At 37.0% G+C, this 18,251-nt stretch overlaps 1 protein-coding gene across 1 annotated transcript in view; it reads left to right on the top strand.

The window, feature by feature from the left end:
- STAM (signal transducing adaptor molecule) overlaps positions 1 to 6,509 on the top strand; it is a 32,368-nt gene extending 25,859 nt beyond the window's left edge. Inside the window, exons 12-14 of the mRNA XM_038126849.1 lie at positions 135 to 288; positions 804 to 979; positions 2,051 to 6,509. Coding sequence (XP_037982777.1) covers positions 135 to 288; positions 804 to 979; positions 2,051 to 2,300 — 580 coding nt within the window. The 3' untranslated portion in view covers positions 2,301 to 6,509. The remainder of the gene's footprint in view (positions 1 to 134; positions 289 to 803; positions 980 to 2,050) is intronic.
- The last annotated feature ends 11,742 nt before the right edge of the window (positions 6,510 to 18,251 follow it).

Genomic DNA, 18,251 nt, shown 5'->3' with positions numbered 1-18,251 from the left:
TTGTCAAGCATCACTTCACAGTAAAAAAAATTACTTAACACACTTAATGAAATTACTCTGTGTTGTCTGTCCTATAATAAAGTTATCTAAATTTTAAAATGAACTATATTGTAACTGTAATATATATTTTCTAGGAAACATTCAGAACTTTCAGAGCTCAATGTTAAAGCAATGGAGGCTCTTTCTTTGTATAATAAATTGATGAATGAGGACCCAATGTATTCCATGTATGCAAAACTACAAAACCAGCAGTATTACATGCAGTCATCTGGTGTTTCTGGCTCTCAGGTATGGATGCAACCTTTAACAGCTATTGACCTTATCAAATTCTGACACTGACTGAGCAGTATTTTCTCTTAGTTTTTTTGCACAGTATGTAAAAAAATAAAAATAAAAAGTTTGCTTTCAGCTGCAAGCTTTGGATGCTCTTCTTTTGTGGGTTCTAATGCTTTTAGTGTTTTTCTGTTAAGTTCTTTTTGATCAAGGAAAAAGCCCATCCTGGGCTTTAAGTTGCATAAAATTAAAAAATTGCCAGGGCTTTGCATAGTGGGTCAAAGAAAATAAACAACCAAAGGAGTACAATTTCTCCCTGCCCACTCATAGATAATTCAGCATGAAAATGATGCTATGAAAGAATTACCATTTTTAACTTCAGCAATTTAAATGCTAAATGCTCTTCACTGATATTTAAAAAAAAAAAAGGAAACAAAAATATTTGAGAAGTCTTTAAGTTCTAAAGTCAGATATTAAATACCAAATTTTCTTGTATTTTATTTCTAATACTGCTTTATTTAACTTCCTAGGTTTATCCAGGGCAAACTCAAGGTAATGCATATTTGGTGGCAGGGAGTGCACAGATGGGCCACATTCAAGGTTACAATCTTCCTCCAGAACAGCTCCCTTCTCTCAGCCAAGGCACAGTTACTCCATCTGCCAGCTCAGTAATTCCCGGTCAGCCTGCACAGACGTCTTACACAAAGTAATTTTAAATATCTTTCAATTCAAGTTTAAATCAATTTAAACAGAGGCTCTTCTTTAAATTACAGAAGTGTAATTATAAACACAACTTAGAGATACTTTAGTGCAATCATTTCCAGAGTGCTTTTTATTGGTGTCATGCATTTGGTAAAAATTCCTGACAAACTTCTTAAGTTTTGTTTTTTTTTTTTAATTTTATATAGTTTAAAATTTTCTGTATACAAAATATGTAATTTATATAGCTCTATACTTTTATATAAAACACAGAGAAAATTATACAGACATGATTTAGTAGTATGGCTCTGCATAATTTCTGAGAGCGTAAATTCTACTGCTCCTTTGTCAAATATCTTACCGCAGAAGAATGGAGAGAATTCTGCTCATTTTGGGGAAGAAGTGAATGGGCTTTGAATACTGACTTAAGCTTATACAGCTTGCCCAAATAAGGAAGCTAAAAGAGGCTTTTCACATTGGCTGGATGGCCAAAGATGCAAAGTTTTGGTTAAGTTATCTATATTGTGGAAAGGTTTGTGGGTTTTTGTTAAGTGGTTTTTGTTTGTTTGGGTTTTCTGTTTTTGTTTACTCTCTGTGGAAAGTAATTTTATTCTAAAAAACTTGGAGAGACATCTATCTAAGTCTTAGTGTATTTGTTAGTCTTTGTCCCCAGAGGTACTTATTTGGGATAGTAAAGCATACAATGACAAAGTGTGTTTCTGCATATTCATCTGTCTTGTTTTGCTATTTAAAACGGTTGGGTTTTGGTTTTTTTCATGAACAGAATGAAAGATATATGGTATTCCATGTTGCACCTTAAAATAAATCAGTACAGATACATGGTCTAATTTTAAATCCATGGGGTATGTCTACTGTATGTTTAAATCTGAGGAGTGTGTTTGAGTTTTAATGGGAATACTCATTAGCTACAGCTTTAAATATGCCATGTGTCCAGAGTTAGAAGATTTTTGTGTGTAGAAATAGAACAACTGAAGAAGCAATAAAGTTTTGCTGCTCTGTTGGCAATTGTTAATTCTACTTTAAAGTGTTATTTTTCTTTTTCCTTTTTTTTTTTCAGTGCAATGGTTGGTTCTGTTGCTGGAAGTACCTACTCTAACCAGCCTTCAGTGTACAGTCCACCACCTGGTACTGTTGATGTTGCTGCTTATCAGAATGCTGGAACTAATATGTCCCAGGTGCCAAACTATAACTTAGCATCTACAGCTCTGCCACAGACAGCAGGCAGTCAGCAAGCACCTCCACAACAACCACAGCCTCCACCACCTCAACAGCCACAGCACAGTTACTCTCAGAAGGCTCTGCTATAGGATCCAGGACTTCTGATTCCTAATCTTCTTTAACCTCTGCTCAAGGCGGTCGGCGATTCTATGAGTTCCTTCATTTAATCTCTTAAACTTTGTTTATCCTCAGCTTAATAAGAATCTCTCTTGGTGAACAAGTTCAATTTGCACTGACTTTTTAGGATTTTTTTTAATTTTGGGGAAGAACTGATATATTTAGGAAATTTAATTTTAAAATGCCTAAAATTGGTACAAGATTATTTATGTATGGTTAAATTGGCTAGTTTGTGAAAACTCAACCATTGCAAACTGTTGTGGCATATATGTTATGTACATATAGTGTGTGATTGCAGTAGTACCCATTTCGTATAACTATGGTGGTCATGTGAATATATTTAACACAATGTTTAAAAATAATTTGCTTTACTATTTTATTTTAATCATGAACTGACAACCATATTTCATAGTTTTGTCTAGTTTTAAGACAGATAAAATGTCTCTTTCCAGTGCAGGAAAAACAGTAATTCTGCATATCATGGTTACAATTACAAGCTAAGGTCTATATATGAATTTATAAACTTATCTAAGTTTCACTACTTCTTGAATTGAACGCAAGTGTATCATAACTATTAGATAGTTTATCTACCAAAGTAAACTTGTTAACTAGTAAATAATTTGGGGGGATAACAGCAAATTATGATTCTGCTTCAGACATAATTACTAACTTAAAACTATTATTCAGAGGCTGCTAAACATATCATGGGACCATGAAACAGAACAGCATTTTATCATGAGAAGCATGTAATTTATTTTTCCAAGTTGTTTTTTAAAATGAGAACCAGAACTGTATTCTATGTGTGTTGGTAGAGATTACACCAAAGAAAGACAGAGGAATTGATTTGAAAGAGAAACAATGGAGTTTTAAGCTGGAACACACAACATTAATTACACTATTTTATTCAAGTCTTCTTAATTAGAACACGGAGAATTATGGACATGTAAATCACTTTGCTGAACAAACCTTCAGGGCTTCATTATATCTCTTGTGGCCTTGCTTAACAATTTGTTCTGTTTACTGTTCTAACACAAACACTTCTGCCTTAAATGTCTGTTTCAATTTCCAGTTGTACCATTTGAGTTTATTAGCCTTCTATAGTCTGAATAGTTCATGAAGCATCTCATCTAAATCCACTTTTAGGTTACTTTAAATTCTCTTCTGCGGCAACGTGCATTAGCCTGTTTTAAACCCTTGTGTTCCTTAGTAACTTAGCCACATGGCTTTGTAAAGCATGGTATTTTCTTTCTGTGGATGAGGTGCTGCAAAAGAAATGTTGTAATGGAAGGCAGCATTGCCGGTGTGCATGAGCAGAGTTTCTTGTACAAAGACTGTTGTTACTTTGTGTTTGTATTCCATCTTGTAATGCATCCTGGTTTCATCTTTTCCAGCAGCTCTAATTCCACTAGAGCAATACTGGGTGGCTTCAACATCAGATCTTGTTTTAGTCCTGTGTCTATGTCAGAAGTTGTTTGTTTTGTGTACTATATTTTAGCGTGATGCTTCTGGAATTAAATGTTGCAATTGTACATTATACTATAAAATGAGCTCTGTTATCCCATGTACTCCTGCATCTGTTCACAGTTACCTAACATGCCTTTGTTTCGCTATTTTAATTGACATCAGTGTTTTGCCAGACACTTTCTGATGACTGCTTTGCTTAACTTCTGACTAGGGGGGTTACAAATGTGCCCATGGTTGATCTATTCCAGCTGAGGATGGTCTAGCCAGCTGGTTGATCTAATGATAGGATTTTTACACATTTGTTTTCTCTAAAATTTTTAAGCATCCTTGCAAACTGTCATTAATTATTTCAGTACTTGGTGTCATCACAAAAGGCTGTGGAATTTGGAAGGAAATACTAAAGAAAAAAATAATCTGACATACTGTGTCATGGATGACTTTTTATGGATTGAAGAAGTGATGTCTCTAGAAAGGACTTGTGGTATAATTTAGATAGTGTTCTCTATGTGCATTAGGTATCTTATTCCAAAATCAGGTAGTCAATGTTTAGAAATGTATAATTTATACACAAAAGTGAAAATAAATTTTTTATTCCATTGTTCTTAGTCCCTGGTTCAAGGAGAAGCTTGAAGAATCAAGATAGTCTTTTTGATATTAACAATTGCATTCTTAGGTTTTCACATGTTGAGTCACATGTTCCCTAATAAGGGCATGTGGAACTTTCTTACAGAAATGACCTAGCAAAAATACATTTTGTTAGTAATTTGTCATTGTTTTTAAAACTTTTGAAGTTTTTCCTTGATTTACAGAAATGCTGGATCCTGGTTTCTCACCTGAACACTGAACCCTTATGTGCATCACAGTTTTTCTGCTCTCCAACTTGCTTAATTTATCATTCATCCATTTTTATGAAAATTAAAATCACCTTTCATGTTCATCATGACAAAAAACCCACTTGCTAAAATTCAGCGCCCCTTTAAATTCAATATAATGAAAGTTGTGAAAAAAAGATAGACATTTTCTATTTTCCTTCATACTTTAATAAAAGTCACTGCTCTAAGGTATCTCCAGTTGCAGGCTGGGAATTTTAGTTGACTGAATCAAAGTTCATTGTCTACAGCTGGTGGAGTAGGTCACTATAATGTTAGGTTCTGACTCTTAGTGTTTCTGTTGCAACCTACATTTTCCATTTCATGTGCAATTTTCAGATTAAATTGAATTTGGAGCTGCATTACTTCATGTTGATTTTTTTAATCAGAAAATGTCTTTCTGCTTAGTTGTGCCCTGTATGCTTGATACTCTGAAGTGATGCCTTCTCCTACTTTGCTAGAAGCTGTCACTGCATGAATTCCTGCAGTCATCCTCTCATATTCTCTCTTATACCTTAGAAATGATACTTCAGTTCACATCCTCTCTGCTGGTTTGTTACCATGAACCTGGAGATGCCATTGCTGGTGCTTCTCTGCCATGATTTATTCTCAGATTCCTTGTTTATGCATTGTTTTGACCAAGTTCACTTATGGTCTACCTTGTTATGGTGTTGAACACTGAAATATTAGTGAGCAGGGGAAAGTACTCATACAGGTACTGTGTGGAAAAGTTTTTTAGCAATTAAATAAAGTGTTGGAATGTAAACTGTTTGAAAGTAAGGAATCGTTGGAAATGTTATTCATGTTCCAATAGAAGACCTGATTTTTGAATGTCTTGTTTCTTTACATGTAAATTGTCAGTTTAAGGCTAAAATGTCTTCCAGATTTTTTGTATAACCCTTTTTTACTTAATCCTTTCATTAAGGAATGCAAAAATGCTAATTAACATCAGAAGGGGCATTTCAGTATCTTGGTTAGCATGAACTGGAGCAAACTCTGGAAAGTGCCTTCTGTGCATTTCACTTCTATGAGCAAAATTTTTTTAGCCATGTGTCTCATCTCAATTTATGTGGGCACAACAAAGGCGTCAAGATTTACTGTAAAACCTCCCAAGAAAAATCCTGGGGTACTTCTGTATTGACATCATGGCAGTGTGTTACGGAGTGTGCAGCTGCAGGAACAGTCACAATATATTTGCCCAGCCCTGTTTAGTAACTGGTGCTGTGTAGATGTATCTGTAATGTCATTGGCCAAAGCACACAGAGACAGCAATAAAAAGGAGCAAAATGTAAGAATTCCTGCATACTTCTCAACAGGTGTGGAGCAGCGTGCTGCCCTCATGTCACAGTATTTATATCAAAATACTGTTCATGAATTTTGAGGCAGGGAGAACTGAAATAAATTTGAACTTCAGAAAATTCTGCCAAATTGCAAGTGGTTAGATGTAACAGAGATTGGCTTGCTTTTAATACCATATATAAATTTTGCTGATCAACTCTAGGCTGCTACTATAATTCTCTGATTTCCTCTAGATGGCAGGAACATCAGATTTACACTGGAGAACTGCTTAATACCTCATTCTCCATTTTTTTAGTGTTTTCTCTAATATCACTTTATTTTTCACTCATATTTCAAAGATATCTGTGCAGTCTTTATATACAAAGGTCTTGTCTTATTCCTTCTCTGCTGGGGTTCACAGAATGAAAAAAGGCATCTCTAGTTAAAACAGCTACACTGGCACTTTGAATTACACAACTGCACCTTCCTTTGGAGAACATGTCTGTATCTGTTTTGAAGAACCAGGGAGCATAATCTTTTCAGTTAAGAACTGGAAGAGATGTTTTTAAAGATAAAGGTAGAATAAAAGTTACAAAAACCTTCATTGCAGGCAGAATCATTTTTTACTCTGTTATTCAACCTTAGTAAAGCTGATCAACTTCACACTACAGCTACTCCTTTCTCATTCTCAGCTGCAGTGAAGCATGTTGACCTTCATACATACACTGTCCAACACCATAGGAGACCATGGAGAAGGCCTTGACATTTGAACTTTTTGCTTCAGTATGTAAAAAACACTACATACATTTTTGAAGCCTTGTTTCTTAAATTAGAATGGTTGTGTTTAAAAACATTCCATTTGCTACGATGTAAATTGCAGATCTAAAGTTCCCTTTTCATGCTGCTTCCTTGGCCAAAAGGTGGTAGCAGTTTTTGTTCTATCCTGCATGTTCTTCGGGAATCCAAATAATTTTTGTCTATGTCATGAAAAAGAAAAACCTGCTGCAGTCGGCTTTGGTTTTAATAAAGTGTACACAGTAGCAAAGTGCATTTTTGTTTGGCTTTGTTTGTTTTGATGCTCCCTTTGATGTTGGCATATGTATATATTTAGATATACTGCACTGTTGTACAAGAATTGTTTTAGTAAATAACACTATTTGTAAAAACTGTTAATTGTTTTTGGTATGAATGCAAAATATTAAAGTTGGAGTATTTAGTTCATTATGTTGCAAAGTCAATTTATAAATTTTATGGAAGAATAATCTGAAAATAACTTCTTTTGCTGGAAGGACTTAGAGCTACAATAAGCAAGGTCTGTTAGAAGTACTTAGGTTTTCTGGTTTTGAATGGGGTGGAGGTGGGGGTTTTTTTTGTTCTTGTTTGATGCTTACACATAAATTACATTATCTTTTTAAAAACAATCTGTTATTGATTTCCTTCATCTAACCCAGATAATCCGTTGTAGATCTTATTTCAAGTATGCTGCATGTCCTCTATCTTTTGGTAAATACAGCATTGGTATTTTAAAGGGACTTTAGAGAACAAATGGAAACAACTGTGTCTGTACTGTCTGATGTATATATTTGGTTACAGATGAATAAGCTGATTCTATGGTAGCTTGACAGTTCATTCCATTTCTGATGACAGCAACACAAAGTAGTGTAGAACCTGGTGTTTTGATCGATGTGAAATGTCTTGAAGATCAGGCTAAAACCTGGTTTATGAATCTTAAAAGGGCTGTCAGAATTGAAGCTGAATACACTCGACAGCTGTATGCTGTTCTTAAAACAATGTTAAGCATAAATTTCTTGCTCAAATTGATGTAGACACCATGCATGTGACTTTGGGAGCAGTGGGCAGCAGTATCAGTTTGCCTGTTCTTTGGGTCTCTTCCTAAAAATGTGAACCAAACCCCTTAGGACAAGAGGTTATGTGGATTGTAGGTTAGTTCAGTAGGATAATTTGTGTCTTTCAAGAGAATATCTATTCAGTTGACAGAAGTAAAAGTTGTGTAGAAATTAAACTTGCTCTGTTTTGGATCAGGGAGAGGCAATTAATGTTGAGTTTGCTTTACTGCCTATCTCTTTTAGATAAAAAGCATTTCTGTTGAGATGCCTATGATAAAAATAGATTTTGAGAATTTGTTTCATGGTATTTAAAGTTTGTTGTAAAATCTGTTGCCATGAACCGGGGCAAGAGATAATAGAAGCATGAGTCTGTATTTAAGGAGCTGGAACCAACTCTTAAACTTTTGAAGAACTGGTGCATATATAATCTCTCTTCATAGCACTCACTTTGTATCACATTTATGAAGATGGAGAACTTAATGAATTGTCTTATTACTATAACTAGTTTTTGAAACCTTATTCTACTCTGTTGCAGGATAAAGATTTTTCTCTCTCACAATATTTTAAAATTTAAATTTCTAGATTATTTTAAGTCAAGACTGTTTTTGTTGATACTGATAGTGATCTGTGTTTTAAGTGAGAAATGAGAATTAAGCCATTATGAGAGAACCTGTGGGAGAACTTCCACTGATTAAGGCTGATTTGTACTTTTTAAAATTCACATCACCCCTGGGAGTGTACATGGCAACACACACTAAGGCAGATAATCATATAGGGCTAAAAAAGACAAATGTATTCTTAGCGTACAATCTTCTGATATAATATACATGGAATGTGGTAATTGTGACACCTAATATTTTGCTTTGACTTTGCTTAACCCTGTTCAGCATGGGTTTGAGTTCTTCTGCATGCACCTTTGATTGCAAACAAACAGTGCAGCATTAGTAATTTTTAAATCTCCTATGCCCCATGTCCCCATGCTGGTGACATCCACTGCCTCAGCAGCTGTGTCTCGGAGCCTCGCAGAGGAGCAGAAGGCAGCAGGAAGGTGGAGGGTGCTTGGCAGAGCCTGTTGTCATTGGGACACTGCTCAGTAGCACAAACTGGCTGGTCAGTGTCTCTGTTTATCACTTTCTGCCTACAGGAAGCATACATATCAAGGAGTGGAAGCCTTCAATACATGCATACCTGGACCAGTCACGGTTCTGAAGCTTGATTTACTAACGCCACTCTTGACTGCTACTGAAATCACACTGGAATCTATTTCTGGCCCCTTGTGATGGCTCACTCCTGTTGACTCATGTATCCTCAGGTATTTGTGGATTATGCAGATGTGTTTTATTTTGCAGTCTGTGTGTCAGACTGTCCCAACTTACTGTGCTTCTTTAAGGAGTGTGAACATTTAGTTCCCTTGGTTTTAATAGCTTTTAGACTTGTGAAAATTTCCCCAAATTAGTCTTTGTCTTGTGAAACATTGTCATAGCTGATGCTGAAGAATGGTTAGGTAAATCCTTCAGCAAAACTCTTATGGCCTGATGATTTATAGGTAATACAATGGTTTTCATAAAAAATATGTTGGTTTACATAAGAACAAAGGGAAGTCTTCAGAGAATGGCAGAGAAGTCATGGTTCTCTGAACCTGAGTTTGAATGCAGGGTCAGGAGCAAGCATCTCACTGAAATATGCTATTGAAACTTTCAAATAAGTTGGTTGAGGTTGTTTTTTAGAGAAGTTATGGGAGGTGTCTAAAAGACTCTTGTTAGGGGTGTGTTTGTTCAGAGAACTCTCTTTCCTCCTGGTGGGATGAGGCAAAATGATTAGTGAAGATTTTTTTTGCTTTATTCAAGTCCATAATCTCACTTTTTAGCCAGTTTCTTGCAGCTTCTCTGGAGTAATGATTTATATTATCTGATTCTGCAGCTAGTGACACTCCACTGTATCCACTGGGATATAGCATTAGTAATTTTTAAAGCTCTTCTGCTCTCTTAAGTATAAAATAGATTATTTTAATTTAGTAGTTTATTTTAGTAAGCTAGTTCTCTCAAAACAGATATGCTTTCTACTCTTGAGCACTTTTTGTCTTCTGGATAATCAAAGCCTTCTGTAAATGTTAGCTATTCCTTCCAAGGTTTCAGAGTCTCACTGATCACTTCAGGGGGCAGCTATGTGTCCTAGTTGCTCAGACCAGTTCCTGATTGCCTCTTCCAAGAACTAGAGTCCTTGAATTTGTCCATCTATGAGGCTCAATTTGACACCAAATTTGTTCCTAAGCTTTCTTTATTCAAGACAAGACAGTAGGTAGCATGAAAAAAGTCTGTGTATCTGTGAACAGCACTGAGTTGAGCAGCATTCAGTGGACTCCTGTACTGCCGCAGCAATGCAGAAAGTCCACATCCCAGCTCTCCTCTATATTCAATCAGTTTCATGTAGTCTATGTATTTCCTGCTTTCTCATACTTGATCCTTACAGCAAGCATGCCCAGAAATACTAATGGTTCATCATAAATCTAATTAATTTCATATATACACGTACATGCAACCTCTCTCTCTTTCTTGATATTTCTAATCTGCAGATTGTCCTTCCACATAATGCAGGAGTCTTATGGAACCTTTTACCTTGTTTTCTGAAATGCACAGTCCTGATCTTTAATCTCTGAAGTACTGTGTCCCTCATCACTGGTTCAGTCATAGAATTGCTGGAACTGGGCTCTGTATTTTTCATGTTTCTGCAATGTTCCTTTGGCCTATTGGGTATTCTTTTCACAGCACCGTGCTATTAAGTTGGGATCATTGCTTTCTTACTCACTTTATTTTCTCTTCATCAGTGGTGCAGTTTCACCAAGGGAATTGGTCAGATTTCAACCCAGGAAAGAAGCACCTCTGTTCTTGGGGATCAAAGTTTGGTTCCAAGTTGTTTAATGATACATGCTGACAGTTCCATCCTACTTGCTAATTTTAATTATATATAATTTATAATCTTGCAGGATTCAGAAACACAAATACTGTCGTATGTGCAGCAAGTCCATCATAAAATTTTATGAGTAGTTTGCCATACACTGTGTGTACCTTTCAAGATTCACAAAATCATAGAACGGTCTGTGTTGGAAGGGACCTTAAAGATTGTCTAGTTTCAAACCTCCTGTCATGGACAAAGACACCTCCCACTTTCTCAGAACCACATTCAGCCTGGCCTTGAATACTTCCAGGGATGGGGCACGCACAACTTCCCTGGACAACTTGTTATAACTGTCGTTAAGAACTCTTGTTATTGCATTGCAATACAGTTCCTCATGTAGGCAGCAGTCAAGTAAAAACAATGTTGACCTCCTACATATTCAATTTTGGTTTTATAATGTTCTACTGCTGCATTAAGGAAGATGATCTCCTGGCTCATCACTGCCAGTTTTTGTCAGCAGCCCTACTGCATGTTCCACAACAGTAAATCCTGTAGGCTTAAAAATATTTCCTATCAACAAAGTCATAAAAAAGTCTCCCTTTCATGATTCCCTCTTAAACTCTGGGATCCTTCATGACAGCTGTAGCATTGTCTACACATTCACAGAATATTTAAGCCTGCCTTGTACCCAGAGTTTACTATAATATCAAAAATTGTCCCTATTTTTTTTTCCCACTGGTGTTACAAAGTCCTTTGGAGAATAAAGGACTCACCCCTGAGGCACAATAGCCTTGGGTTAATTCCTATTAAGAATAATAATCAGTTCTGCATAAGATCAGTATCTGCAGCACAAGACTAAAGAGATTGTATTTCATTTGAGAAAGTTGATAAGAAAGGAACTTTGTCTTTGCTAGGAGAATGCTGTTTTCAGGTATTGATACAGATGTCACCTTTTGGCATATGCTTTGCATGGATAGTAATCTTTCCCTTATTGATTTTTCAGTCTTTCAGTGATCGTGATTCCCAGTGCAAAACTGTAAAGGACGTAGTGCTGTTAAGTGGATCTTGACTACAGATTCAGTCTGTCATAATTACCCAGAAATATTTTGTCTGAATTTCTCAGCTAAACTAGACTTGACAGGCTATCCATAGCTTGTTACAAAAGCCTTTTCTTTTCTTTGTAAATTTGTTTGTCTTGCAGAAAGGAACAGAAGAGGCAGCTGTTGAAGGTAACTCAGGCAAAACATGGAATGTAGTAGTCAATATTTTTTGGGTAATGTTGTACTTTGGAATAGCAATGACAAACAAGAGACCATCATGAAATGGTTTTAGTCCCTATTCTTAGTGCCTTACTGCCAATGTGGCTTCACTTTGATTGAGCATGACATGTGGGGCAGGATATCTAGGAGCTGAGAGAGGTGGGGAGGTTGAAAGAAAAAAAGCAAGAGAGAACTTGAGGGGAATGATGCAATTAGGAGAGACAAAGAAGGAAGAATACTTTGTGCAAATAAATGAATCTTTAATAATAAAGCTTGGTTTGTAGGAGGACACACATGCTTTGTACAGAGAGGATTCATCCACAGAAACCCTCAGTTTCTGTAAACCAAGCAGTATTTTAAGTCTGTGTCAAAAGTAAATCATGCCTCTGACTGATATCAGAGTTCTGATTGGCATGTTCTGTAATTTCAAGAGATTTACAGAAGTTTTCTACTTTGGGTGCATTAGTTAAACATGTCACCCAGAAGAATTATTAAAACAAACAAAATTTAAGGGTGTTTAGGGCAAGCCTTTTTGGACCATGTTTTGACTCCAATGGCATGTGATATCTTGAGCACTTAATGTTCACCTTCAGTTGTTTACATTTGCACTGAGTAGTTTGTAGGGAGAATCAGATTTTAAGATTTATGAAGCTCTTCTGCTTTCTTCCCCCCCCCCCCCCCCCCCCCATACCTATGTTTTCTGTTTTCTATTTGAGTCTCAGCATTAAAAGTGTAAAGGAAGCTCAGGATGTATATCTGGAGCATGGTTTACTATATCCTGCTTTGCTGCCTGTCCGACATTTGCTGATTTGGTTTCCTGTAAAAACTGATGGATCAGCTCACTTCTGGTCATAGATAACAGGCAGGAAGAGCTGCCAGGACTCCTAAGAAAAATAGTCCATTAAAATCTTGCATGCAGAACAGAGCTGAAGTATTTTTATTTTAGGAAGAAAAAGCAAATGTCATGTTTTGATACTGCAGAAGGAAGCTGTTCTCAGAAAATACAGATATTTTGAGTTGTTCATGTTTTCGAACCCATTACTCTACAGAAAGCTTAGATAAGGTGACAGTGTCAGAATGAAACACAGAGGGGACAAAGCTGTTGTCTCGTTGCTGTCTGGGTGGCTTGGCAGACTGCCACAGTGGGGCTGCCTGAGCAGCTACACACTGTACTGGGGGAAACAACAAATGGCACAGTTGCTGCTGTACCTTCAGAAGCTGACTCTCAGATTCTCTTCTACTGGACTGAATGCTGCAGATATCTAATTTCTGGTGGCGGTAACCTAGCTTGGGTTTAAACGCAGATAGCATAGCTGGCTACTGCTAGTCAGTGAAAAATCAGTTTGTTTTATTTAGGAGCTCTCATGGTGCTTGAAATAACATAAGTAATTTGAAATATTAAAAGTTTCTTATATGAAATAGTGGAGATGGATAATTATAGAAAAGATATTGACAAAATAAGTTTCGAAAAAGGCAAATACTTACCCTATCAGGAAACAATTCTTAACCTATCAGAGTAATTATTTCCATTTGTTTTTTTTTTTCCCTTATTTAACTGCTATTTAATCAGTCTTACAATATCACATTCAGGATTAAACTAACATCTAGTTCTCATATTTTCAAAGGCATATACCTAACTCCCACTGAAATGAAGCATCAAAATAAATTTGCCACAACTGTGTCTGATCTCTTGCTGTTAGCCAAGGCACCAGGAAAGGCAGATACCAAATCTGAACTCTGTCTGGTTTGGGATTCTTTCTATGGAATTTCTATGGACTCCAACAGAAACTGGAGTCTAGCCACCTACAGATAACCTGTATCTGTATGAAAACAGGAGATGAAGCTCTCCTGGTAACAGAACTGCTGCTATTTGGTCAAGGTGCAGGACTATTTTGAAGAACAGCTGGGGAGATTGTATGAGGCTCCTCAGCCCTGTAGTGCTGTCAATATCCACATGCATGAGGGTTGGTCTGCACTGCTGGTGCAATAAAGGATATAATAATCACAGAAAATACTGTGAAAGCATTGTATCCTGAATAGTTTTATTGGACAGGACATTTTTTCAAGTAGGACCCAGGTGCTGCTGCCTGCTGTTTTGGTCTTTGATGTGGTTTTCAAACCCACCTGGCTCCCTGCTCTTCTGAGGGAAGCTTTCATGATTGTACCTAATTGCTCCACCTGCAAACAAGTTTTATCATGATGTAACCATCTCACCAGGAGTCGCCAACATCCTGCAAGTATTGCTAGACCTACACAGGACACTTCAGCATGTCTTAAACTGCAGAAATTAGGCATGTGGTGACTGCCATGTACCATGAACACGCAGAAAAATGGAATCTGAGTCCCTTACTCAAGTGCTTCTGGCCTGAGTCATTTCAGTACTGGCTCATTCAGCACTTTTCAAGTGGCAGGTGTTTCAGGGTGGGGTAGTGCTTACATGTATTTAACATATTTTATTATTCAACATTTTTTATTAACTTTGGAACTAAAAAAATTTCAAGGCAAGACTGCTGAATTTCACAGAAATTATTATCTACAGACTTAGACTCACCACTTACTATGTTACCAAAACTTCCTAAGAGGAAGAGAAGAACTTAAACTTCTGTTTTCTCTTTATCTTGTCCTGCCTTGTGCAGGAGATACGACATCAAGAAGAAGTGCTAAATTCTCTATCTCTCAGAGCCACACTGCCCTGAAGTTCAGTTACAGAGGAGTAGATGGAGGAAAAAGTGAAAAAGCTCATTATTGCAACTCCAGCAGGCTCCTGAGATCCAGAGAAGGATTAAGCTCCAAAATATGCTTTTCATCAGTCCCAGCTTTGTGTTTCAGCACGTACCTTCTCACAGTAGCATTCAGCAACACCAGAGCTCCTCCTCACCTCCAGCAGCTCTGCTCTCTCTACCAGAGCTTCTCACATGCACCAGGTGGTACCAGCCTCCCTCCCTCTAGCCCTGTCTCACAGGTACCCTCCTTCACACACAGCTCCTTAGGTTACAATATATAGGTTTTTTACATGGCCTTTATTTCACTGGAAGCAGGCTGGGGGAGAACAGTTTTGAGAATCTGATCTACTTTTTGGCTCATGAGTTTCATTATATTGAGTACTCAATATACATTTCACCCCATAAGCTTCTCTAGTAAGTGGAGGAAGGTAGTAACTGTGTCATTTGAAGGATGAGTTAAGCATGGGATCACAAGGTTGGGTACCTGGGACCAGGCTTTATGCCCCGCTGTGGGTGTTCATGGGGCTGGTGATGTTCCTGGTGACAGGACTGGTGCTGCAGGTCTGAAATGCGCTGTGGGAGGCACCCCTGGCTCTGCACAGACCTAATGCAGCCTGCTGTGGTCTAAGGATCACCTGCTTGTGAAGCCAGCATGACAATCACTCTCCAAACAAATTTGATGAGCTGCATGTGAATGCATTAACAATTTGGGACTAAACAAAGTGACGTTATTTGGTGACTAAACAATGTCAAATATAAACATCATTGTCAGTCTTGGCCATAGGAGAGACAAACCCAGCACATTTATGAGTAAAGCAGAAGGTGGGCTGTAGTGGGACAGGGGCCATCTCATGGTGCTGGAGCTGGCCTAAAGGGAAGTCACTGAGGCCTGGAAATTCTCTTCTGTTCTGCAGGAGATATTGCCAAAATAAAAATCCTGTTGTTGAAAGTAGAAAGAAATAGAAGCATGATCTGTGAAATAAAATTTAATTTCCCCTCCTACTATGCTGAAGTTTCAATAATGTGTACTCAATGGCTGTTTAGTTTACATAACAGTCTTTGCTAACTTTCTGAGGAAAAAAAAATCGGCAAAAAATGATAAAATGCAGACAGCGTAATTGTAAAAAATTCTTGAATCAGAGAAGTTGGAACATTAAATCATATATGAAACTGCAGTTCTCAGTGCCTTTACTGAAATTAGGTAAATTTCCATTAAAAAAATGTGATATTCTGCCTATACGTAAATCCTGTACCATGGGTAACATTTCATAAATTTGGGGCTAGCAGCAATTTGAAAAAATTATCTGACATTAGGGATAGTATAATCTGTTTTAAAAATACATGCTTTTTAAAATTCATATTATTGTTTAATTTCCTAGTTCTTTGGGAAATTGCGCTGAAACCTGTTTCCTTTCTCTTAAGTCAGGTGTGTGGTATTTTGCTACTGTAACCATCCTGAATGAGTATCCCAGATGGCAAAGATTAACTGCCATACTGATCATAGTTGTAGACTATTATTTATAGTACAGGATATTAAAACATTACTCAACAACAGCTCAACAGAAGACTTAACAAAAGAATGATTTAAAGATTTCTTGGTATCCTCCTAATACTTACAGGGATGCCAGAGTATTCTTATTCTAGTGAGACAGGATCAAATCTGTGGTTATAATTTAATCCAAAATTTGATTATTTGAATTTAAAAAGCCCAAGCAAACAAACCTAAGTAACCTAAGTAACCCTCTTCTCTGCAAAGGAAGCCCAGACTCTCTACCTGTTGATGCATTAACCTCCCTTTTGGATGTTTCTTCTTAAATGCTTTATCCTACTGCTTCATTTCTCTCCTAAAGGCTCTTGAAGGACCTCTGTGCTCATGTCATGGCTCCATTTTGAGTTGACAATGACAGTGGATATGAAGACTGTTGTTTCTGAATTAAACTGGATTTTCTTTGGCATATATATTGTGATATGACAAATTGAAAATACAAATCAGCTCTGGATCTTTTCCCACCATTTGATACTTCTTCCTATCACATATCATCTTTTGCCATTCATTTCTAAAAATACCTATTCCTCTTCACGCTTTAGAAAACACTGTTTCATTTATTTACTGCAACACTTCTCTTACATCTCCTTTTAACCACGGTAAACAACTGAAAATGAGCATACAACTCAAGGCAGTAGCTGTTAGAAGTAGGTTATGGCGTTATTTTAACTTCAAGTGTGTCCTGTTCTACTCTCACTGAGTTCCAAATTTCAGATATTAGAAATTTTTTTCCACTGGAAGAGTGGTTAGGCATCGGTGTAATTGGCCAAGGATGTGATGGACTCTTCCACTCTCTCTGGAAGAATTCAAGAGATGTCTGGATTTGGAGATTTAGTTTAGGGGAGGTTGTAGTGGTGTTGCTTTGATGGTTGGACTTGATGATCTTTAAGGTCTCTTCAAAACTTGATGATTCTTTGTGATTATTATGCTTGGAGAAATCTTATAGACCACTGGTGCACTCACAAAGTTATGACCAGGATTAAAGATATGTTTTCATTTTATTTAGAGAAGTAGTCTTATCAGAAGGCTTATTGTACCTAGACAAAAAAGACACGGCAGTCCAGTGTTTGTGTCTTGTGTAGGTAACAGAGCCATGGGTCCCACTGCCCTGGGTGTGTACAGCTCTCTCACCTGTAGAACACTGTAATTAAAGAAAAATTCTCAAGGTGATAGTTAGGAGTGACTTACTACTACAGAATTAGAAAGAAAGTGGAATAGGCTGTGAAAATCAACAAATGCTTCTACAGTAGAAACCCCTTGCTGCCTTCTGGCTGCAGGGAATTTGTAGTATGGATTTAATGTCATTTTAAAAAGTTTTTTTTTAAAGGAAGATATGTAGGGTTTCACAATAAAGGCTAGAGATGTTGTCTTGAGGAAAAAAAAAAAAGACATTCTAATTTAATATTTATTCTTTTGTGCTACTTAGCACAATGAATTGTCTATCCTGTTCAGGAATGCAGGCTCAAGCTCAAGTTAGGTAAGACCAAGTGTAAGAGTATGACATCTAAATTGGTACTTATTGCTCCTCTTTTGCTCCATCCACTGACAGCAAAGGGAGGTTAGGGTGACTGTACTGCAGCTGACTAAATGAGTGTATTTTCTTTTTTTTTCTCTCTTGGTTTTTCTTTTGGTGGGATTCAAAGTGATTACAGAGCAATGAATTTAATTTCTTAGCAGTGTATTACTGCATTATTTTTCTCTTTTTTCCTCACCAGTGATCGCAATTTGTTGTTAAGATAATGGTATTGTAAAACCAGTGCTGGACCGGATCCTCCTTATGTGTTGTTTTGTTCATTGTTCCGATTAGCTGTGTTGTGTGCTTGCAGAAGTCAACAAGATGAGCTTAAGCCTTGCAAAGCAATAAATGAGAAGAAAAAGTTATCAAACTGTTTATAAATCATCCTTCAACTAGCTCCTGTATGGAGGAAGTGTGCCTGATTCAGCTTTAGCTGCACTTGAAATCAACTGTAGTGGCTGTTGATCCACATTCAGCATTCACAGGTTTGTGTCCTAGCTCTTTCGGTTAATACAAAACACTGTAA

This window comes from Motacilla alba, chromosome 2, assembly GCF_015832195.1.
Source record: "Motacilla alba alba isolate MOTALB_02 chromosome 2, Motacilla_alba_V1.0_pri, whole genome shotgun sequence".
Classification (NCBI taxonomy): domain Eukaryota; kingdom Metazoa; phylum Chordata; class Aves; order Passeriformes; family Motacillidae; genus Motacilla; species Motacilla alba.
Note: the sequence above shows the minus strand (reverse complement) of the source record. Positions and strands in the feature narration are given on the sequence as shown.